The 25,796-nt window shown below is 45.8% G+C and overlaps 1 protein-coding gene across 11 annotated transcripts; it reads right to left on the reverse strand.

Annotated features, from left to right (window-relative positions):
- Window positions 1–27: 27 nt before the first annotated feature.
- On the reverse strand, window positions 28–23,813 carry TBCEL (tubulin folding cofactor E like). 11 transcript variants are annotated; one of them, XR_015261028.1, is made up of 10 exons: window positions 23,756–23,813; window positions 19,914–20,063; window positions 17,521–17,660; window positions 14,197–14,378; window positions 12,921–13,177; window positions 10,031–10,157; window positions 9,460–9,576; window positions 4,240–4,572; window positions 1,891–1,957; window positions 370–1,786 (listed from the first exon to the last, which is right to left on the reverse strand). XR_015261028.1 is itself a non-coding variant. In XM_086766027.1 (9 exons), the coding sequence occupies exons 2-8, from the start codon at window positions 20,044–20,046 to the stop codon at window positions 4,254–4,256; spliced, it is 1,275 nt and encodes a 424-aa protein (XP_086622153.1). In that variant the 5' UTR covers window positions 20,047–20,063; window positions 23,756–23,813; the 3' UTR covers window positions 28–59; window positions 4,240–4,253. The 11 variants fall into 11 exon arrangements, 7 of the variants coding, with proteins under 7 accessions (XP_086622153.1, XP_086622154.1, XP_086622152.1 ...); XR_015261027.1 differs by having other exon boundaries at window positions 370–1,789; XM_086766027.1 differs by lacking the exons at window positions 370–1,786; window positions 1,891–1,957 and adding an exon at window positions 28–59.
- Between the last annotated feature and the right edge of the window lie 1,983 nt (window positions 23,814–25,796).

Below are 25,796 nucleotides of genomic sequence, written 5' to 3' on the forward strand. Positions count from 1 at the left end.
ACCGGGCAGACAGCTGGCACAATCAGCAGAACAAAAAAGTCTCGGCAGCTTTGAGTGTCCTGAAGGTGCATGTTAAATGTGTAGATGATACAGAGGGCAACATTTTGCTTCAGGAAACATAAAAGTGCAAAACTCAGGACACTTCTTGTGTAAAAACTTACATAAGTTTATTGAACTGATCCAAACCAATTACCTATTTGTCCTGAATTCCACCGCTAAGTCCGCAAGCAAACCAAAGGCAAACTGCGGGAGCGGGAAGTATATTCCCCATGAGAGAAACCAGAATAAAAAATGAGATGGACTTACAGTTCTTCCTTTCTCTTTAAAATTACACATGGATGCATCTTTAATAGCGAGCAAGAATAGACCTTCATGTTTAAATTGTATTTAAAGTTTCCAGTAACTGCAGAAAAGCAATCACAGTGGCAAATGCCCGAGATGGCTAAAGCCCCTCTAACGCTGCATTGGGGAAGGCGTCTCTACCACCTACAAAAGCGCCACATTCAAGTGAGGGAGGCACAGCTGCCAGGAATACATATTTTAGCCTCCGGGCTGCTTTCAGCACCTCATTTGCATTTTCAAATCCACACACGAACAGAACCTACAGAATCTCATTTACAAGCAAAACCGGCAACCCACAAAGGCAGAGCTGCCCCATCGCCTTCTTCAGATTACAAACCTGAGAAGGCGAGGGCAAACCGAGCGCTTCTCCCCAGAAGCAACAAGCACCATTAGGCGCAGTTCCTCGGAGCCGCTCCGAGCCACCGCAAGCCGTGCTATCATCTGCCACCAGCATGTGTGCAACTCCCAACAAAGGGGTTACAAATCCCACCGAGGAGCAGAGGACAGTTGTCACGCCATGCATACTCATAACAATGTCAGTTAAGAGATTCTCCCAAAACAACTGGTCAAAACATGGATATTCAATAGGAACGTGTCCAACAACACAACGGCACAGCATCTAACCTGAACACACGGAGCCGTGCGACACTTTGGTATGTAGCTGGCACCTAATTCCTTCCGAACCAGGTGCTTTGCACACTGCGTAAACTGCCCACAGCAGACTTTTGATGCATGAAAACAGTTGACAAAAGTAGCCCTCAGGTAGAAGGACACAAATGCTAGGGAAGCTTACAAATCTATTTTGTTTTCTCAGTGGAATGCGACAGAACCAGGGACCTTTTGCTAAATATGCCGACACCAGCGGGACACAGCCCCTTGTGCCATCGCATCAATTTAAACCAAACCGCCTGCCCTCTCAGTACCCTCCTGGATTCTCATACCCACCGTTGGCCCCAAATCCCCTCTCTCACTCAGAGCCCTGCTCTCTGTCCTCAAGACACAGTCCTCTGTTAAGCAGTACCATGGCACACATACAAGACCCCTTCCCAAAAGATATTACAAAAGGAAAGCAAGCTCGGTTGGAATATTTTGCCACATCAGTTTTGCACCATTTCGCCTTGCTTTTCAAAGTCATTCATCTGGACACATAATGTTTTGAATGTAACTCTTTCTCCTTGGGAAGCCAACAAACATTTTGGGTTTCCATCCCATGAGTGCTCCTCTAGCTGCAGAGAAGGTAAATGGCTTGAGACTGTCGTCCAAAAACAACCTTCCTTGACAAAGTGGCAAGGCGCTGATATTCATGTTGTGACTTTTGCTGACCTGAACAGACTGGGGGAGCTGGTTTGGGTGTTAGCACCGAATCCCTGGCAGCTACATGGCGCTTGTAGATCTCGTATGCCAGCAGGTGTTCTCTTTTTCCATCTTCTAGTTCCCACTAGGTCTGCTGTAAATAAAAGCATGACTTGCTGACAGTTCTGAGCCGGTGTGGTGACAGCACCGTTCCCTCCCTGGACAGGCTAACCTTTTGTGCACAAACAAACTTACAAGCACATACTTGGGTCTTCTTTAACATCCCATTCAACGCTTTAATGGTCTTTGTTTATTTCCTTCTCTGAAACAGAGACATTTATTTGTGCTGAGGAAGCTGGTCAATAGTTACAGCATCTCATTAATACCAGTTACAAAGCCATAAATATACCCACAAAGGCAATTTCTGCTCTATAGATTGAGGTCAGAGATACTTTTGCATCCCTGTCAGTCGCTTACCTCTGACACTGCAGTGACTGAGGGACAACCTACTTAAACTGGAGGTCAAGGGGAGAAATAAGCTTCTAATATTAAACAACCATATCTTCATAAAACTTTGTTTCATAACAAAATATCTTATTAAACACAACTTTTCCTATGCCTATGTATGTATATATCATACAGAAGTGTTGGCTTAAATGTTCCGCAATAAGGCAACAAATGCCTTTCTCTGCCCAAAAGGAAAATACATCTTCGGTAAAGCTCTGGCTTATAAAAGTGTCATCTTATGTTACACTGCGCCATCTCCCTGCTCTTTTGTTTTACGGGTACCACGGCTCCGCAGATACGTGCCGCAGCCTCTATGCTACCTACAGCAAGTCTTGCTCCATTTCCCATTGTTCATCTCAACGGGGCCGGGAAATGGACATTTTTGGCAGGGGGATGAGGCACAAATTATTAACTTGTCTGAAATCCACCCACTTTAATCATTACTCTGTATGCAAAACTACTCCCCTCCAAATGGTCCCCACATCCTGAACCTGAAGACTATGAGATATTATTACTTCATCCCCTGCCCATCCTACCCCGCCCCACAACCTAGGTAAAATATGAAGAGAAATACACAACTCCAAGAATATAAAGCAGCTGGGTGATGTGGACACAAGCATCATGGGAAAGAAAGTGCACGTGGGGACAAGGGAGCATTTCAAAATAAAGGTCAGAAGTTCATGTGTAACTAGAGCCCTCACTGCACAGCTTCAAAACCTTTTATGCAGCTGCTTATAACTAGGTAATGTGAAAAGTCTTCAACTTGTCAGAGGGACGGAGGAACAAGGGAGGAGGCAGGAAAGCGAAACGAGATATAAAGGAAGGAGGATTTCATCGCACAAAAAAGGGAACCTGCTCTGCAGTAGAAAATGAGGGCTAACTTAAGCCGCAGCACGCGATGCCTACAAGGTGCGTGTGGGGGAAAGTCAATACAGCTAGTGAAAACTTGCTTTACAATAAATGTGAATCTAGTTGCTTTGTTACTCATCCTCTAGAAACTGATCTGAGCCAACACGTTCTCCTAGTTTGGACCCTAGGCAGGGGCCCCACACCCAGGGGCCCCTGGGAAAAGTGCTAGGTTTTATTTCTGGTGCAACAGCAACAAACACAAACTTCAACTTTACTTTTACTCTCTCCCACGAGAGCAACTTTAGCCATTCCACTTCCAGTCCAAACTGGTACAAGGTTAGGTGCGTGCTGGGGGATCTCTTCAGCATGGCAGGGATGAATCACAGCTCTGCTCTTCAATCCCTTTTTAATCTGTTACTCTAGAAGCCCTTCCAACGCAATGTCCATCCACTGCGTCCCAAAATTCACTCTGCCACGCACACGGCAAAGGTTCCTTTGCCTCCAGACTGCCAGTGCTACAGGTTGCAGACACTGTGGGATAGTACAGAAATCAAAAACATTTTTCCCCAAAAATCATAATAGGACAGCGTGGATACAGAGCATGCATTTTGAAAATAAATTGTTTCTTTCTAATAGGGTCTTTTTCTCTCCCCCATTTTGTGCACTCACACCAACCTAACCAGCGGAGTTAAGTGGATGCACTAAATACCTGAGCTCAGAATCAAGCAGAATACTGTTTTAGATCTTTTCAAGTGAACTCGAGCGCAACAACAGGTTGAGACAGCACCTAGCTGAAAAAAAAAAAAAAAAAAAAACTTCGGCAAGCTCGAGCCACAGTCAGATAGCTAGGCCAAAGGATGCTCTGGTGGAGCCAAACCCCCAAAATTTTAGATAAAGAAAAAAAACAGGTCACATTCTACACCGAGCTTATCTTCTCCCTTATAGGCCCTAGCATTCTTCAGCTTGAACAACTGACCATTCATGCCAAATCACGAGTATACCGGAGCATCGAAGAAAACATCAAGGTATTGCACACACTGAAACACACGCACTGAAGTCAACTGTCACCTGAAGGTCACCTGCAGTGGATGGTAGGCATGGTTCTCAGATCAGGGCACTTCCCCTGGGCTACAAAATCACCTGCTACAGAAACGCAACCAAACCTCAACCAACCAACCGAAATAAAAACCTTGCAAAAACTCCTTAATGCATGTGTGTGGGTGTGTGGGGGCATGTGCGTGCACTCACAAGGTCAAAAGAGGCTATTTCATTCTGGGCTCCACATAAATTTTATCTCCATCCCGAATGCCATAAGAATGCAGTGCTCGTGAGCTGTATTTCATCTCCTCGGGACCAAAGGGAGCTTCCTGGTCCAAGTAGAAGAGCAGCATGTTGCTCGTTGACAACTGCACTACAGTTTTTAAGTGCTTCTTCAATTCTGCCACAGTCTGATCGAGTCGGATGGACATCTCTTCCACCTTATCCTGGAAGTGAATCTCCACCTTTACACTGCTTTGCGGCCGAAGATCCACGACTGCCAAGGGCTCCAGCTTCCCGTACTTCGTGACCAGCTCATGATACCTGAAAAATTAAACAAGTCCAGAGTTACAGTACAGTTGCTCGTATGGCCAATGCATGTTTCACAACTCAGTTCCCCTTTCACATTATGATACTACCCCACTTCAGCGGCAATCATCCAAGGACGCTACTAGGTTGCAAAGTACAAACAAACATCTGCAAGGAGAGTACAGTGTCCAGATGACAATAAGGTAAGCGCAGATTCCAAGGTGTGATTCCTCTAAAGCCCAGAACTCTTTGACAAGAGCTAAAACCAGAACCAGAGAGCCATAAGCTGTCCTCATCCTCTGTGTCAGTGACTAGCTGGCATATGGCTCTCCCAGAACAACTCACAGTTTAACCGGCACTTTGCTCAAGGTGGGAAGGATGGCTGAGGCTCCCATGAGTGAGGAATACTGGCGAGCTACCATTAAAAGCCCGTAAGTGCATGCCTCTCCCCATACAAGTCCCTGCCCAGCAGCGACTAAAGGAAAACCCCAGCTTTCTTCTCCATTTCCCACCAAATCTCTCACACTTTGGGGAGCTGAATGTTCCTCACACAAGACAACATTCACCCCGATTCAAGCCTGTTGACCTGAAGAGACATCCATTAGGACTAAATGTCGATGGTATGAGTCCTGTTTCCTCCCCTGTCAGCATGACACTTCGCAGACTATGCAATGTTTCTCAGACAAGATGCTGAAAAGGAGAAAATAAAACCCAGAAAGCCTATTCACTCCTGTCACCTTGTCTCACAGTCCCCAAGCTGCACCATGGCACTGACATGAATCCGAGGGAGCGTCCGACTAGGGAGGAGGTATCTAGCTGAGGAAGGTGAAGTTATGATCAACCTGAGATGTTCGAGTCGACTGGTGTCAAAACAGCTTCCTGAACAAAACTGAGCAGGCAAAGCTCTCTACTGGGCTCCTAACATTTCAGCAACCCCAGCTGTGGTCGCAGTGAGATTTGGAAGAAAAAGAGGACGCTACACTCGCAAGACTCTACGCTTCCTGCTCCAGGGAAAACACTTCACGGAAGAGTGCCACAACCAAGCTAGTGCTCACACAAAGAATATGGCCCTCTGCGTAGATTCCCAGTATCTGTCGCTTCATGGCCTGACTGATTTTCAGATATTCCTGCTACTTTCAAAGATGTCAGCTAGGTCCCAAATGTTACACTCAACTGAGCACAGGATCACCAAGATGACTGAATCAAGGCAAGCTGCCGCACAGTTTGGAAGCTGACAACAAACAGGAGACTTTTTGCCAAGTGATCCTTCAAACCTACTCTAAAACAACATGGGAGTTTTACTAGCAGAGCCACACACTCTACCGTCACTTTCTCCTGGGAGCCAAGTTCTCCAGCTGTCCTTCACAAGTTCTGTCCTGGGGAGCCATCCCCTGCACTGGAAAGTCCATCTCATCCTCCCACCTGCTCCGATCAGACAAGGCTGCATGTCCCCTGCTTGGCTGGGAAAGAGGTGAAATGGCAACACAAAACACAATGTGATTGAAATGACAAAGACTGAGAGCTGCTGAGAAAAGGTAACATTTCAGAGGCCCTCTGCTATGTGCCGTACAGAAAGCTCTTTTTGTTCCCGATCCAAGCCTGAGCTGAATGTGATCGGTGCTGTGTCACGGCCCCTGTCGAGAGATGATGGGACCTGGCAGGCCGGACGACCCCAGGGAGTCCTGCTGAAGGCAGGAATGTTCCTGGAGAACAGCAGATCTTCTGTCTGCCGGGAAATGAGGTAAGGGCCACAATGCACTAGGATTTCCCCAGTCTCACGGACAAAACGAGCCTTCACCAGGGCAGAGTGTCCAAAGGCAAGCTGGTGCCCTGCTCTCACAGTCACCTGGGTGATAGGATCAGGCCTATTTACTGGAAAAAGCCATCAGTGCCGAGAGAAGACAATGCACTCCCCCATTTTACCCACCGGGCTACCACACACAGTAAGAGCGAGCACAAGCCAACATGTCGCCAATGGGGAGGATTTCTTTGCAGCAAAGTTTCCGCTGCAGACCAGCAGCAATTTCTCATGTGCCAACCAGAATTACTGCCACGATTCAGGCGCTGAGGGAAACTGCAATGAACAGGGCTGATGGTGGGAGGAGTATAAAGAGGGGGTCATCTTTAAAGCAAGCTAAGAGAGACAAGTACCATTAGTGGGTTAAGATTACCCAAACACAGGCTGTAAATATGCAGAGAGTCAGGCAACGTTGTCTTAAATTTTCTCATGTCAATGAATGGCAGAACAAGCTTCGCAGCCTGCTCCTTGTATGCTAGCTGCAGCCTGCAAAGAAAGTTAGGAGTCTGCATACTGGCTTCCCTCAAATCAATAAGGTGAAGGCACACTGCTCATATGGTTCTTTTATACCCCGATAATAGGCACCCTGGAGACTTTTATAATCACCCCTTGCAGCCTGGCAGACACTGGTTGCCAGAGCAGAGGATGCTGAAGAACTGAGCCTGCCTAAAAGTGTCCCTGATACTCTGCAGATAAACAGCGGACTAGACAAGCAGAGGACTCATTAAAAACCCACAGACACAAAGACGTCACTCAAGAAGACAGCCAATATTGGATCATACGCTTGGCACTCCCTTCTAACCTACGACATCCAGAGAGAAAAATTATTCTGTCCGTTTCCCTCCCTTTCCAATCCCTTCAGGCTGCAGCCCATGAAGACACACAATGCAAGCAAGAGGTTTTGCCGTGAGAGAGTGCGCTGTTTGCTTATCGCATGACAGTCTTGAGGGGGGCTACTTACCCTCGTAAGTTTTCCATGCCAAGTGTGTGTTCTTCCTCTGAGGCAGCACTGCAATGCAGATGCCATACCCCCAGAAACAACATGCATGTGTCCAGACTAGATTCTAATTACAAACCACCTTTGGAGAGACCGCACCAGATTTGGGAGCAAAGAAGAGGAAGCTTTAGCAACAAACACACACAAAATCCCTCTGCAAAGAATGCCAGATTTGCCTTCCTACAAGGGCTGCAGCGTACGAGTCCAGAAACTGAAACCCGGCCCTCGGCACTAGGAACACTCTCAGCCATCTGCAGCCTCGTTAGAAAAAGAGTCTGTAGTGTCACACAACTCCTCCAGAACAGAACAAGCCTCTTTAGTAGCTGCACAAGTCTCTTGGAAACGCTGCACAGATGAAGGGATTCAGACAAAGAGCTCATTGACCACGAAAAGGGCAGTAACAGTGTTTAAAGGTTAAGAAATCAGGGGAGGAGGTAATTCTCCTGTATCTTACCAAAATAGCATAAAGCTAGCATGTTGGTCAAGATCAGCCCAGCTTTTTTGGATGGGCAAGATATTACTAATTTCTTACATGAGATTCAGAGCCTGCCACCTATTTATTTACTTTCCCTCTTGTGTGCAAACCCTTCCTCCTGACCTCAGGGCAGCACACGAGTTCCAGCAGATTCAGAGCAACTCACACCTTAGTTCCCCTCCCAGTCTGCAACTGAATATACCACTTTCAGCACGAGAGCCTGCCTTGCCTGCTCCCAGCTGGTTTTCCAGGTCAGGCCAAGGCCTGCTTGGTAAAGTGCAAGACTCCGCTGCAGCTGTCGTGCTCAGCTGCCCTGCTGTTCTCCTCTGCTAGAGCCACACACACAGAGACACAAAACATCATTCTTAGAAATAAAATGTTACAGAAAATAATCCATTTTGGAAGCAACTGCAGTCTCCCCTTCCCCTTCATCTCCCCTGTGTTCTCTGCCTCTGCTGCTATCGCTTCTAGTATTTCTTTCAATTTTTCCGCTCCAAGGCCTCCTAAAATTACAAGCCAGGACTTGTCCTCAAAAAAAGGCACAGGAGAGATCACCAGCTGTCTTGTCTCCCTGACTACATTAGTACCCTTCGCCTCTAAATTGACCTCAGTACACCTTTAACAAATAGTATAATCGCTGGACCTATTAGTATTCATAGAAAACACCATGCCCTCATTCCCCATTCCAGCCTTCCTATGCCCTTACTGTATTGGCAGGTCACGTAGACAGTGCTTTTGAAAAACAAGAGACATTTTACCTAAGAGTTAAGCTGGGGGAAACCTGACCAGTCAACATAAACACGAACCAGATTCCATTTGCACCTTTGTTACCCGTACCGGGCTGTACCTTTGTCCTTCTCTACCTCAGTTGCTCCCCTACCTCCATCTGTCCCCCTGGACACAAACACACACACACTCTTGTCCTACCTATCTTCTGTAAAGAAAGGGCTACGAAGCTTTGTTGTCTGAAAAACACATGAGCTCCTAGGGCTAAAGGCACATAAATGCAGTGGCTTGATGCTTCATGATCCTTCCTCAGCCCATTAAGAAGCAGCAAGTAGATGCTGGCACAGAGAATATACCAACTGAACAGCATCTGTCAAAGTTCATTAGTTTACTAAGATTAACGGATCATTGGGCATACTTTTTTGGCAAGGAAAAGTCATCAGATTTACGGGTCTGAAAGTGAAGGGACAGCTTCCCATCGCCAGTCACATTCCACACACCAGATGGTCAAGAAAATTAGATGCCCCATCCTGGCACCAGAGAGCACGATCTGTACTGGCTTTTGGGGACTCCCAAACACAGGTGGATTACGAAGCTAGCCATCGAGGAGGCCAGGAAGCAATGAAGATCATGAACTGAACAGTCATGTTGTTTAATGGCACTTGATGTGGATGCTTTAAGACCAAATTTGACTCAGAAGTGATTCTACAAGTCATCAGACAACACTCTAATATAACGACATTAACTAAAACAGACTGAGGAAGGCAAGAGAAGATGAAGGCAAGGGATGTTTTTTTTTCAAGGAACAGCTAGCCTGGATTTCCCATGTCATCTGTTCAGTCTCCTTCCCTTTTGCCTCGCCGCCCTTCTGCCCCTGCTCTCCATTCCACAACAAAGAATTCATACCTGAATGGGACTTCCTCCTCCGGAAACTCCATGTAATATCGGATGAAGAATCGCTCCGAGTCCTCTCGCTCCCCATCGGCAACGATGCTTCCGTTGAGCTTGACAATAGATGGCAACCTGTGTGCAGACACCACGAAATACAGTCAGCAAGAAGAGAAACCCAGACAAGGTGACCAGCAAGACAGCTACCATCAAAAGCTACAGGCCACAACATTAACACCAGGAGAATACTGCCAGGTAGCTTACGTCTCGGTCCTCTTAAGACAGACAGGGCAAGTTCCAAGCAGTTTCTCCAAGCACATTCAAAACTAAGCATTATCATTTCGCTACATATATGTATCGTGTCTGCAGGCATGTATGAGACTCAAAAAATTCTCTGAGAAGTAGAGAAGTTAGACTTAACATTTCCACTACTCCCACTTTCCCACACAACACAGAAAAGCTCGAATCCTTCTGAGCAGTGAATTCATACAAAACCCCATCTCCTAACAGCCTCTTCCTCCAATTACCTGCTCCCAGCCATTCATTGCCATGTAACACTTCTGCTGAGCAGAATAAACAAGCAACAGACCTGGCTATTAGCAGCTTCCTGCGTTCCTCGGTGGTGTAGGACTGCAGCAAAGGGATTCCTAGCAATTTCACTTCCTCGAGCTTGGGAAAAGAATTTAACTTGTCAATGTCTTCCCAGCAATGCAGACCTGCTCGGAAGAAAAGACTTGCTTAAACCAACACCATTATTACATCATGTATCCAAGATGATCAGACACAGTCAAAGAACCTAAGCAACAGGTGAGCATCAGCTGCTCTTTCTTTGAGAAGTTGGCTTTTTGCTCACCATGCACTGCAAAAAAAAATCTCCTTTATTTGTTTACAAGACAGAGCAGTTTAAATTCTCTCATGCTGCTTTTTAAGTCTAGAAGGATGATCTCCATGGTTGGTTAGGGAGCTTAGTTTTTTATGGACCATTCAGTCTTTGGCCTCACTGCTGAAGACTGGTTAGCATCAGTTATGATGGCTGCATCTATAAAGGCATGCTGCCTTAAGTAGTATTAAAGTCATCAGGACTTCTGTCATTCCTTGGTGTCACCAAGTAGCCATCAAACGGCTTTACCTCAGACACATGACCACCTTGGGTCCCATTTCTGCTCACGACACAATTGTAACACAGTCCCACAAGCCATCCAGCATGGAAAAGGCTTTACATCATTTTCAGCCTTAAGATCTGACATTTGGGACAACAAGGCAAGTACAGAGGGTGAAATAAAAAGGCTGAGGATTGAGCAACAGTACAGCCCTGATTATGTGGCGAGATCAACACTACTCATCTTCTCTTCCCTTTGCTGCGAGTGCTGAAACGTTTAGCACAATGCTTTTCTGATGACTGCTCTAGAAGCTCACACTGGCAATGAGAGTTAGAAAACTGGCTTCCCCAAACATTCAACAGCTATACCCATACAGCACAGAAGATGTGAAAAAACAGAAAAAATACCAGTTCAAACAAAACCAGGGGTCTCACTTGAGCTAAGCCTGTCAGGAAATGCCAAGTTCAAGCCTAAATCATGTGTCACAACCGCAACTCAGAAGAAGGGGCTCTTTGCAGAGCACAAACAAAACTCCTGTAAGTATCACAGCACTGTATGTGGGGTGGGGGAAAGAGTTTCTTTTCCTCATAGTGTTGGAAACAGCTCTGCCAAAGATTACCTATGCCTAGAGCCATCCTCTGGGTATCAGCATCAGTCACATTTACAGACAAACAGAGTTGAAGTTTGTGACAGGATGAGACCTCTTCCGCCTGATCTCTGGGGTGCAATGTCAGCAAAGACTGCCCAGTACCTCTCTGAATCATGCTGCTCTGAAAAAGCCAAAAAGCTCTCATAGCTGTGAGAAAGCTAGTGCAAAGATATAACCACCTCTGAAGCACCTCTGTCAGCCATGGCATCCACCTTGGCAGGAAAATCTCTTCATCCCTTGTGACCCCATTGTGCTAAAACTTCACTAAAAACCATTATCTTTAGCTCATCCCTGATCTTCATTATGCTAAAAGAGCCTGCAAAAAGAGACACCAGTTTGGAGTCTTCACATGACAGAATCTTGGAGTGCAGCAGCTTTCCCTTAAAAAAAAAAAATAAAAAAAAATTAACACGCTCCTTGGGATTTCTATTTGACTTTCAGCTCCCAAAACATCAAAATGCAATAAAGATTCCAGAGTTCTTAAATTCCTGACATCAAAATTGCAAAACTACTTACCACAAGAGCACTTGCTCCTCAGTGAGACAGTGCTTTCAAATCCAGCTTAACAGGCTTTTCTTCCTCTAGTTAGGTTTAAGCTTTTATTATAGGAATTCCTTGATGCTTACATTGCAGAGCACGTTAATAAAGTACCTTCTACCTTGGCTAACACTTAACTATCACTTGCACAGCATCTAAAGCTGTCAAGAACAAAAGATGATGATGCATTAAGTACTCCTGAAGAAGAACTTCTGGTGTACGTGTCATCTCACAAACACATCACTGTTCTCATGAGCTGCCCTGCAGCTCCCTCTCTCCGAGCGTGGGGTGCCCTTCCTGATATGCCAAACGTTTATTCTCTTTCTGAAGCGTTGGCTGAGAATTCTCTGGGGCTGAAGTGTAAAAGCAGCCTCGAGCATAACTTATGGTAAGCTTCTAATAACTGAGCACAGATGACAGACAGCTTTTGCTGGTGAACGCTCGGCCCTTACGTGCCATGTACCTACACATACGCTCATTTTACCCAGGGTAGAACAGGGAATAAAAGACAAATGGGATTCTTTCATCCCCTCCACTGCCAGACATCTATTCATCCTTCTCCAGCCAGAAGCACCTGAGGCAGGGACAGGAAACAGAGGGAAACTACTAACATTAAAAAATTTTGCCAGCTCATTTTGAATACCTGCCAGTCCACCGTACTCTGACTCATCTTTTAGATAACTACTACCTACCAAAAGCACCAGCTAAAGTCCACAGAGACGGGCAAGTTGATTTTTGCCTGTTTTCCTCTCCTAATGCTACATTCTTCAGGTCAGCGCACTTCGGTACACCTGCTTGCATGTCCCTGCATTAGCACTGTTACAAAACTGGACTTCAACACGATAGGTCTGTTGGGACTACATTTATCAACAGCTTTTTGATTCTGCTGAGAATCCAGGACAGATTAGGACAAAGGTCACTGGGCATTTTCATCTTGGCTACAGAAACAGCAACAGAACTATCCCCAAAGTTTAGGCTCTTGCTCAGCCCTTCTGCCCCCTCTCATTCTTTGCAGGAAGCAATGCTGCCTGCAGGCTACTTACCGCTAACAGGCCTAGGAAGCAACCACCCTAAGGCCAAAGTTTCAAAGAGCCCAAAGCAAGTATGTTTTTCACCTACTCAGGAGAAGAGACTCCGATCAACTGCTGTCACTTACGATGAGAACAAAAAGCATACCGCTTCCAGGCTCTCACCTGACTTGTGCAAATTGATGGATCGCAGGTTGGGGAACAGCCTTGCTAGGGAATCTTCCGACTCTTCAATGGTCGTGAGATTGTTGTTAGCCAGAATAAGTGTGTCCAATGATGGAAACATAATTCCCAATTTTCGAATTTCAGTCCAGTCTTGAAGATTATTGTCAGTTATGTGCAGTAATTTGAGAGACTGACAGCAAACCGGAGAACAAGACACTGTTTCATAGTCATTAAGGCACAGGAAAAGCTCCTCCAAGCTGCACAGGGGAAGAAAGGTCATGTCATCATCTCAACATACCTTCAGAAATGGCTACCCTCTTGGGTACAGAAACAGGCATATGCGGTTTTAACATGACTTTCTGTAACGGCTCTTATGTGATTCGAAACGTTGGTGTAGAGAGGACTTTTGAGCACTCGAAATTGAGCGTTTCAACTACGTCTCTGCTCTCATCCATAAACTTCCTCCACAGATGAAAAGCACCCTAGTGTTCCCCTAGCCTCCCAGTATTACCTGTGTAACAGATTGCTGAGGGTAGTGTTCCACATTTGTGCCCAACAAGCCACCAACTCAATGCCAATGGTGACTGGTACTTGCTCTCAATGCTCACCACTTATTTTTAACAGGTGTTTTTATACAGCACAGATGATGCTTTTTTCCCCACATCACTGGTTCTGCCAAAGATTCCAAAGATTTTCAGACAACTAAACTAGCTCTCCTAATCCTAGGGAAGCATACACTGACCATGCAGGATATACTGTTGTCATCATCTCCACTTACAAAGCCATACAAAGAGGAATCTGTCACCAAAATGAAGCTGCTGAGGACATTTGTGGAAGCAGAATGCCATTGCCAGGGTGGACCGTGGCCAAGCCACAGAAGTCAACACTTTTGCACAGAAGAGCATGATGAAATACTAGTTGACAAGTGGCCAGACCCTCAGACTTACATCCCATTCAAAAGCTATTAGTACAGGTATGCACTGCACCATTCCTTCTGCACTGACTCAGAGGAAGGTGTGTCACCTCTTACATTGTCGGGGTGGTTATCCATCTCTAGTATTTAGATCTGGATGAGAAGCCTCGGGCTTTGCAGTGCTTTTAAGACAATGTAAAGCATCCACCTGGCCAGTTCCCAAGCTCCCAAAGAAATAAATTCCCTCTACCGATCATGTTTCCATCCTCGCACCCCTCTCATCCCTCACTATGTGATTTGATAAGCCAGCCTTGACCTACGTGCAGCAAGTATCCCTTTCTATGCCCAACTCCCCATGCTTACTCTGGTAATTCCTGCAGGATTGTGTGGACTGTTTCCCAGGAAGCTTTGCTGTTGTTGAGCACAAGTTTGCGAACACCAGCGAAAGACCCAGCACACCTTCTCTCTAAAACGGACAAACTGAGAGGGTTGGAACTCAAGTTTAGAAACTCCAAGTGGGGAACGTTGGACACAATTTTACTGACCTAAGCGGGAAGGGAAAAAAAAAAGAGAAAGAAAGAAATGCGTATCAGGCAGTAATCGGACCTCAGGCAATAATAATATCCCATCTCCTAAAAGGGGGGCCCTTCAGAATTACCATAAGCCAAAAAAATGATATGCAGGATAAAATAAGGCTTCTGGATAACTATTTGTAATTCATACTCTAGCTGTTCACTGATCTAGATTGATTGGTTAATTGCTCATTCACCTCATTTAATTACACTCTCCAAGCAGCTTGATAAGAGAAAGTCAGTCTCTGGGGAGAGGTCATAAAATCCGCCTCAACACCAAGCTTAGGCAGCAGCACGTCGCAGGAGCCAGCGTGCCATACCCCTCTTTTAGCACAGAAGCAATGGGCACGTCTCTTGAGTTTACCACCAACACCAATCGCTTGCCCAGCTTTCCACCGCTCCCCACCAGCCACAGACCTCGCCATTTTGCCCAACGTAAAAGACAGAAGCTCACTGGACAGTAACAATGAATTTCTTATTTGATTCCATTACTCTGAAAACAGCAGCTTTCTTACAATCAATCCAAATGTTCAAGGTACCTCTGCTTGGGGCTACTTTCTCTTTTTGTGCGTACAGATGTACACCTGAGGGCAAAGTACCAGAGAGGTAAAGAAGAAAGATCAGGAAAGAGATGGAAAAGCCAGAGATGACAACTGTACAGCTCTGTACAGCGGGATACATAACAGGTTGTGTGATTGGGGTAGGTGCTGACCTAGATACTGCTAATACACAGAAAGGTATGAGAACAGGTTATTTAGATGATCAATTTGTACCCATCTAACAGTGACGAAGCGAACAGAACAGCCAGGCAGCATCAATTTGTAAAGAACACATCACGTCAATCTCATTTTCCTCTTTGGCTGGGTAACTGATTCAGTGGGAAGTACTATAAAGGAATTACAGCTTCCGAGGCACACCAGTCACACAGGCAAATCGGGGACTTACAGGTTCTGGGATAGCACTCTAAGTTAAGAGTTCAGTACAAAGCAAGCAAATATACCGATGGAGTGTTCTAGCAGAATGCTACTTGTTATGGTTTCCATAACCAGAATAATTGAACAATACCCATTTTCTTAATTTGCAGATGATAGTAAGGTGGGAAAGGCTGCCCTCACATTGTGGTACAACACTAGAGCCAAAATGAAGCTATCTGAAACCCATAAGAGACAAGTTCAGTTCAAGGACAGTCAAAGTACTAACATTCTGAGAAAAGGACGTGCATCCAGAAAATAATCACAAGTTAGAGAACACCTGGCTAGAGAGCTCCACTCCACAAAGCGATTGTGATGGGAGGAGACAGGGCAGACCATGACATACGCAGGACAATACACTGCCCAGTTGCTAGCAAAGGGCAACTGTCTTGTGAGGAGGTGGAATTCAAGTGTTGCATCAGGGAGGCTGGAGGTAATTAGCCTGCCTCGTCTCAGGTGACATCATGTTTTGGGCACTACACCTTAGGAATGAAGTAAACAAACTGAATGACATCAGAGCAACAAAAACAACACAAGATTTAGAAAAAAAATGGCCTACAATGAACAATTGGAAGAACTGGATTTTTTCAGTATTATACTAAAATAGGAAAAGGAGACATGAAAGCTCTTCTTCGTGAGTATAAAAGCCTGTCTTACAAGGAACAGCCATGAATGCTCCTCTGTGCACTCTGAGAACAGGGCAAGGAGCAATTGGCTTAAATTGCAGTATGAGAGACTTAAGTAACACAGTTTGCACTATGATGTTATTAGCCAAGTATGGGAACAGGCTACCCAGGGATCTGGAATCCCCATCACTGGCAGTTTTTAAGACTTGAGTAGATATTTCTCTGTTGTGCCTGGGCTATGAAAACTTAATCCTGTCTTGGAGAAAAGGGCCAAAGTACACAGAAAGCCTTTCATTTCGTGCTTTACTGCGGCTCACGCAGAAGCTGGCGAATTGTGCCATCCACGGTAGCCAAATCAGGCTGAACAAACAGCAGGGTGTGAAGCATGCAGCTTGCGAGTGACAAGTGTATGTGCAACTCTCCCAGCTGCTTACCAGACATGAGGTCACTCCCTCTGAGAGCAAGAGGCAGAACAGGGAGCAGAGAGGCAGCACCTCATTACTGTGGGAGAGGGCCTTTCAGAGTCAGAATAAAACAAGTCAGAAGACACCATCCCAGTTCTTAGCAAATACGCTCCCAGTACAAAACCATCTTCCCTGGCTCTAATCTCAACAGATTAGATGTCTCTCCCACCTGCTAAGCTAATGCTTTCTAGGCTAACAAGGAAATAACAGGAACAGGGAAACCTATCCCACTTCTGACTTTATGACCCCCGTGCCAGAGCTGGGACATTCCTGCAAATCCTGCATTCACTACCTGTTTAAAGACAGAAGTTTGATGCAACAGAAACACATGATAATTTTCATGTGGCACGTGCTGTTCTTTTCCACATATTTCCAACAATAAACACTAACATAAAAGCAGAACATAAGCCAGTGAGGAACTGTTAATGGCACTTGAACAGATTGCAATTGTTTTACTTGTATTATATTGCATTTATCTAGTAGCTTTCATCCAAGCACTTCACAGGATTTTACAACAGCATTTAGCACTGATTAATGAGGCCTCGGAACTATCCTTAGAGGTAAATGTTATTAAACCTGTTTTTCAGATAGGGAAACGAAAGCAGAGAAAGAATAAATCCCTTGCCCAGCATCACAGAATCAGCACCAAAGCCGGGAATCAACTCTCATCACTCAAACCTCCTCAGTTCTTACTCTTAAAAACTACACTGCTCATTAACCTCTTGACATTAGAAATGCCGGTTCCAGTGCTCTGCACAATAATATATACAGATTTTTTTTTTATATATATATATATATATGTCACCCACCGGCCAAGATCGTAAGTCACAAGGTAAATGGAGTGAAGTGCCCAAATGGATTAAATTCATCACGTTTATTGCTCAGTTGTAGTCAAAGTAAATAACCACCCGCTTCAAAGATGAGAAAGAAGCCATAAAAAATTGAAATCTCTCTCCATTAAATGAATGAAGTACTCTTATAACCTGCAATGCGTTTGCAGTCCTAGTAATAGCCATCAAGGTTATTCAGGGAGATGCACATGTAACCGTTTTACCTCATGCCAGTCTTCCAGTTTATTGTCAGAAAGATCTAGTTCAGACACATGAGCACAGAAGGCAGCAATTTCATTCTCATCCCCTGCACAGGTTATGCCACAGCTGTTCAGCACTAGCACACTTGGAAGGTTGAGGCGATCTGAAACAGGTAAAAACAAAAGATGCCCTCTGGTCAGCATTGCATTGCTTAGTTACAGAAAGTAACAACGAGCACAAACAAACATGACATTCAGCAAAAGAAAAGATCTACCAGAAATTCCAAAATTTAAACATTTAAGGATCTCAGGATAAACACGGATTTTATGACAAGAGACCGGCATCAATCAAGAAGTCTTCTCATGCTCGAACATGAGGTTCAGTATCAGTGCTCTTCAGTGCATTTCTGTCCATATTGCAGCGAGGACAGGCCAGTCCTTTGTAGCCGACAGTACGTCTCGTATCAGTTCTTGCCAGAACCTGTGCTCTTCCCCAGGCATCTGCTACTGCGGACAGGATACGGGACTAGGTGGACTGTTAGTTGCACAGTCAGACACCCATATCCTCTTGTACTTAGCTGAATTGAGGTTAGTAATAGCAAGGATGTATTTAAAGATTTATTTTCTAAGCTTCCCCTTTTCAACAACGCAGAACTTTTAGCATTCTTACGTCCTGGAAAACCTTAGGCCTCTACTTTGCCTTTTACATTTCTGCTTTGGTTTTGCTCTAGTTCCTTCCCATGCAGGTAAACATTCTCGCAGCTATTTCACAGATAAGGACTTGGATTTCAATCACAGGCTAATTTGCTATGGTCAAACACAACAAAGTTAGAAGCTGTGGATTTGTAACAGGAAACCATTTCAACATGAGAAATCCATATATAGGCAAGGCATCAGTCTTACGCTCTTTCACATACAAATATGGCTCTTCCATCTCTGTGGATGATCAAAATCTGTAAAAATTTAACAACAAGCTTTTTCCTGAAGAGGTGGCCCTTTTTCTCTCTCCTTAATGCTTGACAGCTACACGACTAGAAAGGGATTCTAGCAGCAGACAATTATCTGCGGTGATCTGAGTTTTCAAGTTTCCTGAGTCATTAGTGTGCAGCTTCTTTAAAGGATAGCATACTTTGGGAATTAGTCATGACGTACTTATAAGTCATGTCTTGGTCACATTTTAGGACTTACAAACATGTCCTCTTTTCAGCATCCAAACAGCTCAGGTAAGCAGGTGCTCACACACAGGAGAGAGAGCATTGACTGAATATTCCATCGGGCCAATTTCCTGTTTGTGTTAATTTTGAGCGACACACAGTAGGTTTTATCCTCTGCTGAACTCAGGTCCTTTATTCTCCTCTGTCAAACTCAGTTACTGTAACCTTCATCCTGCTGACTTCCATGGCTATTTTCCCCTTTGGGGCTGGTTATGCTAAAAATTGACCAGACCAATTTAAATGACTCGTACAGATCAAGATAGGCAAGAGGCTACCTAAAGAAGGGGCAGTTCTGGTGGGATAAATGTGAATCTCAGACTCATCCATACAAACCAAGAACCAAACGCTAAGACCAGAGCGTGAGGGAAGACTAAAGGGTGTCAAATGGATCCAGTTCAAAGAGCAGGAAATAGCGACATAGATTCCGCGGTCTAGGAGACTCAAGGACAGACATGAGAAGCACAGTACATCAGACACACGTCTGTCTGAAACTCCCTCAAGGCGGTAAGGTCAGAGGCAAAGGATAGAGGGGATTTCTCAACTATGTCAGCATAAGCATGGTCAGAGAGCATGTGGTGCCTTGAGAAGAGAGCCAAAGTAAATCACAAATTCTATGAAGTCACTTGTCACAAAAGAAGCCTAGCTGGAGATTCAATGACTCTCCACTTGGTTTGAAATACGGTCCGCTCCTGTGTACACTGGACTCCTCCTGTACCGGTAGGCATCAATGCCAATGTGACACCACCGGCATGTGGACCAGCCTCAAGTTTATATCAAGTGATGTGTATGTGTTAAGTCATCTCTGTTGAAATACATGTTGTTGCAGCCACTAATAAAATAGTTAGTATCACAACAGTCTGAAGAAAATAAGCTCCAAGAATTGCTAAACTCTCAAAACTCAGCACTGGACAGGGCCTTATTTCCATCTTTCATTGACAGGATTCTGATTCTTTTATGCTGGCAATGACAGGGGCAGGGAAACTTCCTTGTTTTTTACAGCAAGCGGTTCAGTCACTAGATCAACTTTCTGTCTTTGTTAGATTCCAGTCTCTCAGCTCTTCAGTAAAAAACATATTATAATACCCTGCGATGCTTCCTTTTCTGGTCAATTCAGGGCAATTCTTCTTTCAACACAAGCAAGAACAACCAAGAAACTGATCCCACCCAGAACCCCACAGATGCTCAGAAAGATCAGAACCCTACCTTTCATAGGTGAACCCTGCGGAGTTGCTGGGACATGCACGCCCATACCAGGTCCACGACGATATGGGAAGTTCTCAGGGCTGTATTTCTCACAAAGAACTTGCATGAAACTCCTTCCACTCGGCTGGTCCATGCTCCCTTCTTGGACTTCTAGTTAACATAGAAAAAAACAAATCATATAAGCAGACAGCAACTAATCATTACCTCCAGTGGTGATCCTTGGGAACATAGGACAGGAAGCGACCACCCAGGTCATGGGTTGTACTTCTTCTGAACTGCAGATTAATCTAATAGGTCATTTTTCAAATTCAAGATGACAGTAAAACATTACCTGAAAAGAAATCAAAACCAAACAGAGGGCAAAAGCTAGGCAAATACGCTTTCTATCGTACCATTACAGGCCAAGTACAAGATCTCCTTGCCCCAGATGCTCTTCCAGGACAGTTCCAAATATTTCCCAGGCTGCAAAGATTACCTGTGTAGCTCACAAGAAGACTGTGAGATATTCATAGATATTCTCAAACACATTTCCAGGGCAGCAAGGAGGAGAAAGAGCAAAGAGCTGTTTATCAGTAAGAAAAGGCTCAAACAGGTGTTTTCATCCCGTAACTTCCCTTTTCTCTAACTTAGGACTTTCAGTCAAGATCAGCTTTTTGGGTGGGAGAAAAAAAAAACAAAAAACAAAAAACAACAACTGAAAAAGGATCCACAGCTCCCTAACTGTCTGTAAAGAAACACTATGCAAAGCAGGTTATGGTTTGGGTTTTTTTTGTTCAGATCAATGCTGCAAAGAGTCCAGAGCTCAACACCCTCTGCTAGCAAGACTTCTATCAGTTGGCCCATTGGGTGTCATGGAAGTACTCGAGTTTGATAGTAAGCTCACTCAGGATATCTCACAAGCTCTCATCTTCACTGACAGCAGTGGCTCATTCAAAGCAAGCTTTGGCCTCAAAAGGAGCATCATAATTTCTCTACCGACAAAGAACTAGTTCTTCAGTCCTGCTTGCAAACCTGGGCTTCTAATTAGAACACAACTGCTGTGTCACAACACACTCTCAAGCATATGTGAGCACAACATTTGGCCAGTACAAAAAGCAAGATCTGCCAATTCAATTTTGCAGTTGCTTAATGCATATGGAAGATAAACATGCCCTTCATATATCTACAGATGTGACAGAACAAAACAGCACAGGGCAAAAGACTTGCCACATGGTGAGCTGCTGATCTGCCTAGAAAGATAGCGAGTGTCAGCTGGCAGGATACTTGGCAGAAAGGTCGACATTCTGCTGTGCCCTAGGTGGAACTAAACTTATCTGTCCTACTTTCCTGCATGTACTCTGAACTTGGTATTTTACAGTTTTCTGGATAATAAAGGAGTCAGGCTTGATACATGCACAAAGAAAGGGTATCAGATTGTTCCCTAGTTTCACTGAGGTCTTATACTCCAAAGCAGGGCCTGCTACCCGTCACGGACACAGGGGAGATCCAGATCCGCCCGTTCTAACAACACAAGGCACAGACTTACAGGAATCAACTTTAAATTTCCTACGGTGTACAATTAGTCGTAGAGCAGCGTTTTCATTAAGTACTGCATATTTACCTTTCTAGTATACTAGCAAAACCCAGCTCACACAGACACATGCTGCACATAAACCTGCACCTCCAGGACTCCTGGTGGCAATCCATACTTTTGAGTTCATGGTGGGGCCACACATATGTTGAAAGCAATGTTGCTAACAAATGTCAAATTAAAGTTTCTGCCTGCTGTCATAAAGTTCCCTTTAGATTTATTACAGGCAAGGATAGATATAAAATCCTGAACAGAAGTGATTCAACTAAGGTTCAGGTCCCCTTTGCTGAGAATCACCTGTTCAACAAGCTCTACTTCACTTCTTCATGAACAGATCACCTAAAACACCTCTATCACAAAGGACTCTGGTATAAGAAGAAGGAAGTTGACTGAGGCCTGTTACTTGGTTGATTTGTATCTCAAACTTAACTTCATGTCACTAGTCTATCTAGAATCAAAAAAAATAAATCCTCAAATTGAATTCTGTGTTAGGAACAAGGCATTTGATTTTACGGTAAAACAATCTGTGTGCTACAGGAACAATCTGCATTGACAGCCAAGGCTTTAGGCCGAAAGGCCTCATTCCAGAGTGGTTTGGGAGCTCAGGACCATAGGACAGAGAGATACTGCTTTCTAAATGCACGTTCAGATCTCCTGGTCTGGAAATTCCAGAACTCCCCCATGCATAAAGCTCTCTGTCCCTCATGTGCTTATCTATCAACTCCATTCCTCTTTATCCACTGTGCTAACATCAGCTGGACATAAAAAAGTGAACTTAACACCACACTGGAGGCAAAAAAAAATGTGTTTTCAGCTACAGTATGAGAGCAATCGAGAACTGAGGAAAAAACCCTGACATTCACCTTTATCAGCCTCAAATAACAAGCATTTTCTTTATCAAGCTTTACCTTTGCAAGCCAATGCCATTGCCAGATCACAAAAATGTCAGGGGGTGGGCAGTCACCTTTTCTGCTTCCCTTCTCGTCAGACTTCACACTCACTATAATAATCTGTCACGCGCACGGCTTCTCTGAATCACTACAATTGCTTGAGAGCAAGGATTAACAGAATATGCAAAGAAAGCATGACACATTTCGAGTGAATGTTGTCTGTACAAGGACAGGACAGGATGATTCGCAAGGTGCGCATTTCTGAGTGTTTTCCTACTGGCAGCACAAGGAACAATTCACATCCTAAAATAACTTTGGGTTTTCTAAATGACAGCATAGGTTGCAAAAGACACGCTCAGTCTTTGAAAGATGTCAAGGAATAGTCTTCGTGGTCTATATTTAAACATACTGCTGGAAGGCTGTGGCCGCAGTGACATCAACACGGCAACTGTCTGCAAAGAAGAGATCCAGGGGAAACCCAGCGGGCTGCTGCAGCTGATGAGCGAAGTGAAAGGAGAACACAACATGAGGAATATTTCTATGCCTGTGCTATAAGCCTACGAGGAGAATAAGAAACTCTTCAGGAGAATTACATCACTAACTACATTCTAACGAATTCCAGTGCCATTCCAATGCTTTCAGAGCAGGTCCTAACCAGTCACACGCCAAACGCATTTTGACATGTTTGTATACACGGAAAACAAAGCATAAGGAACAGATGCAAGAGGACAAACACCTCTCTAAAAAAGGCTTGTATGTCCTTCTCCTAAGACATGATTTCAGGAAATTATTTTTGAAGTGGTCTTGAAAGGCAGATGAATGAATACTATCAGGGCAGACAGACTGACCCTCTGAGCCACCACTGCAAGCTACCCAAGCACGCGACACGCTGTCAGGGACTTCATCCAAGCAAGCCTAACTATCTGCTCCCCTGCCACAGCACCACGGTTCTGGAAGGAGCCAAGACTAACGGCAGGGACATGATTCCGGCCTGGACTCTGACATTAGGCTACTGAACCAGCAATCCCCTCGAGGGCTGCTGGAAAAACCAACTCCACCGCATAAGTCGGTGGGAAGCCCGTTTGGCTGGGCTGCTGGGCCTCACGGCAGGGTACGAGAGGTTGGGGTCCCCGATCCCGAGCCCCTCGAGCGCTGCAGCCTCCACCAGCCCGGCTGCCACGAACACAGACGTTAAACTGTCCCGGGCTCACCTCACGCGGGCCCGGCCGGGCCGGACCCCGGTTCGCCCGCGGGTGACAGCGGCCTCGCCCGCTCGTGCACCGCCCCCATCCCGCCGCAGAGCCCCCGCCGCGCAGGAGGCCGGTGGCGGCCGGTGACAGCCGCGGCCCCGCCCGGCCCCCGCCGCCCCCGGCCCCGCTTACCCAGGCCCGGCGGCCGCGTCCCGCATTGACCCGGAAGCAGCTCCGCGGCAACCAAACATCACGTGACCAACTCCCGGTCACGTGAAAGGGGCCTGGCCCGCGGAGACGCGCGTGCGCGCCCCTTGGTTGCCATGGAGCCGATGACGCCGCCCCCGCCAGCCTCGTCCTCCCGCAGCCCGGACCTCCGCGCGCGGCAGCATCCTCTGACGTCAGCTAACCTCATCAGTGACGTCAGACAAGGAGAGAGATGACGCCAAGATCCCCGCAGCGCCGAGGTCAAGTTCTGGGGCGTCCTGAGGGGTGGGGGTCGCTCCCAGGCCGGCCCAGCGCCCCAGACACCCGCCGGAGGGGAAGCCCTGGCCGCACAACGGTGCGTAAAACCTGCAGACTGGTAACTGTAGCGTGTTCGTGACCTGCCATGCCAAGGGCTTGCCCGGCAGCCGCGCCCCTTTGCTGACAGGGCCCAGCCCTTCTCTACCGGTTCGCCCATTTCTCTCCTGTTTACTCACTCGGTGGCACCAGCTTTTCTGCAGCGGCCGGTCACGGCCTCAGAAGGAAGAGTCATAACTCACGCAGGGAGTAAGGCCGTAGCGGACAAGCGTGCCACGTTCCCCATCTCTGTCCTTGCCCGGATTACATGGTAAGAACCAAAGTGTAACACAGCCTCGCCTTCCTGCTGCGCACAGGGAAGTTTGGAGGAGAGCTACATTAGCCATGGCCGAATAGCCGCAGCACATCTACACCCACCCAGTAATGTCATCGGGGCAACTTTATCCTGTTACTTACACACCCCGACTCAAGCACACTCCACCGCGGCAGCAGAATACAATGGCAGCATTGTGGGTGCTACTCAGGTGAAGGATAAAAAAACCCTGTGTTCAGCATCAGCCCGGGGGGGGGGGGGGGGGCAGGGGTGAGGTTTAATTCCCGCTCTGCTATGTATTTCCTGCACCCACAGATTTACAGTCAGAAGAATAAAGTGAGAGACAAACAACTCATTCTAGGCCAAGGAGACAATTCTTCTCAGACCCCTAGAGCTAAACCAGTTTGACTAAGCGTATCTCAACAGAAAATATCCACAAGAAGGGAAGGAAGCCTTGGGCAGAACCTTGACAGAGTTAGAGCCATCAGCACATTTCCTTAACCCCAACCGCAAAATTAAAGGCTACATTAGGCTTAATCAGACGTTCCCCAAACTATCACTGCTCCTAAAATTTGGCTAGTCTGCCTCCCATTCCCTGCTTCTTCATGGTACTGGGACTTTGTTCACACACAGCAGCTTTTTAAATACAGCATTGGGCATGAATCTTCAAGACACTGGTGAAGAAAGACTGACTGACTGACAGACTGCCAGCCTCGCCTGATGCAGGATTATGAAAGAGTCTCACATTACTGCTGCACACCCTGGGGCAAATTCTAGCATTGTTGCTGTGTGAAAGGGTTCAGGGTTTTCAGATGGCATGGTCCAAATCACATGCCTCCGAAGTGGCATCTGTTATGTATACCAAATCTCCTTGCAATTCTGCTGTGTCTCACCCTGTCAGCCCCAGACTTCTTACAGTAAAGCACTGGCAGCCCGAGCTGTCAGCGCTGAAATGTATGCATGACTTTCACGGGCCCGATTTCCCTTTAACAAAAAGAAAATCACTTTGGTGTTCTTTCTTATTACTCTGTTGACACAACATTGGTTTTATTTTGTTCCTATGCGAGCCAGCACAGATGAACATTGCCTTGCCAAAGCTCCGTAAAAAAAAAAACATCTACCCGCATGCACTGAATGGCTGATTTGGTTCTTTTAATACATTCCGGAGAGAGCTTTGTCTACGCTTGGTTTTCCTTCTCCCCCTACTTCTCGTATCTGTTTCCGTGAGATAAAGAACTCCATTGCATTCAGAGGCTACGCTCTTTCACTAACAATCCTCATGTTTTTTGCACAGCTTACCTGTGCTATTTAGTTGTTAGAAGGCAGACAGAGCATACTTCAGCTGGTAACTGGCACCAGCAGGCTACATTTTGATTTGAAATACATTTCAGTTGCTGC

Source organism: Chlamydotis macqueenii, chromosome 24 (genome assembly GCF_036417535.1).
Source record: "Chlamydotis macqueenii isolate bChlMac1 chromosome 24, bChlMac1.mat, whole genome shotgun sequence".
NCBI lineage: Eukaryota > Metazoa > Chordata > Aves > Otidiformes > Otididae > Chlamydotis > Chlamydotis macqueenii.

What these genes read in the sequence shown, in the direction of transcription:
- TBCEL (XM_086766027.1), bottom strand. Translation starts at nt 20,046, where the DNA reads ATGGACCAGCCGAGTGGAAGGAGTTTCATGCAAGTTCTTTGTGAGAAA. An exon ending in GCAGGGTTCACCTATGAAAG is followed by an intron (nt 17,661 to 19,913) that starts GTAGGGTTCTGA and finishes TACCTGTTTCAG; the next exon opens with ATCGCCTCAACCTTCCAAGT. An exon ending in ATCCTGCAGGAATTACCAGA is followed by an intron (nt 13,178 to 14,196) that starts GTAAGCATGGGG and finishes TCCCCTGTGCAG; the next exon opens with CTTGGAGGAGCTTTTCCTGT.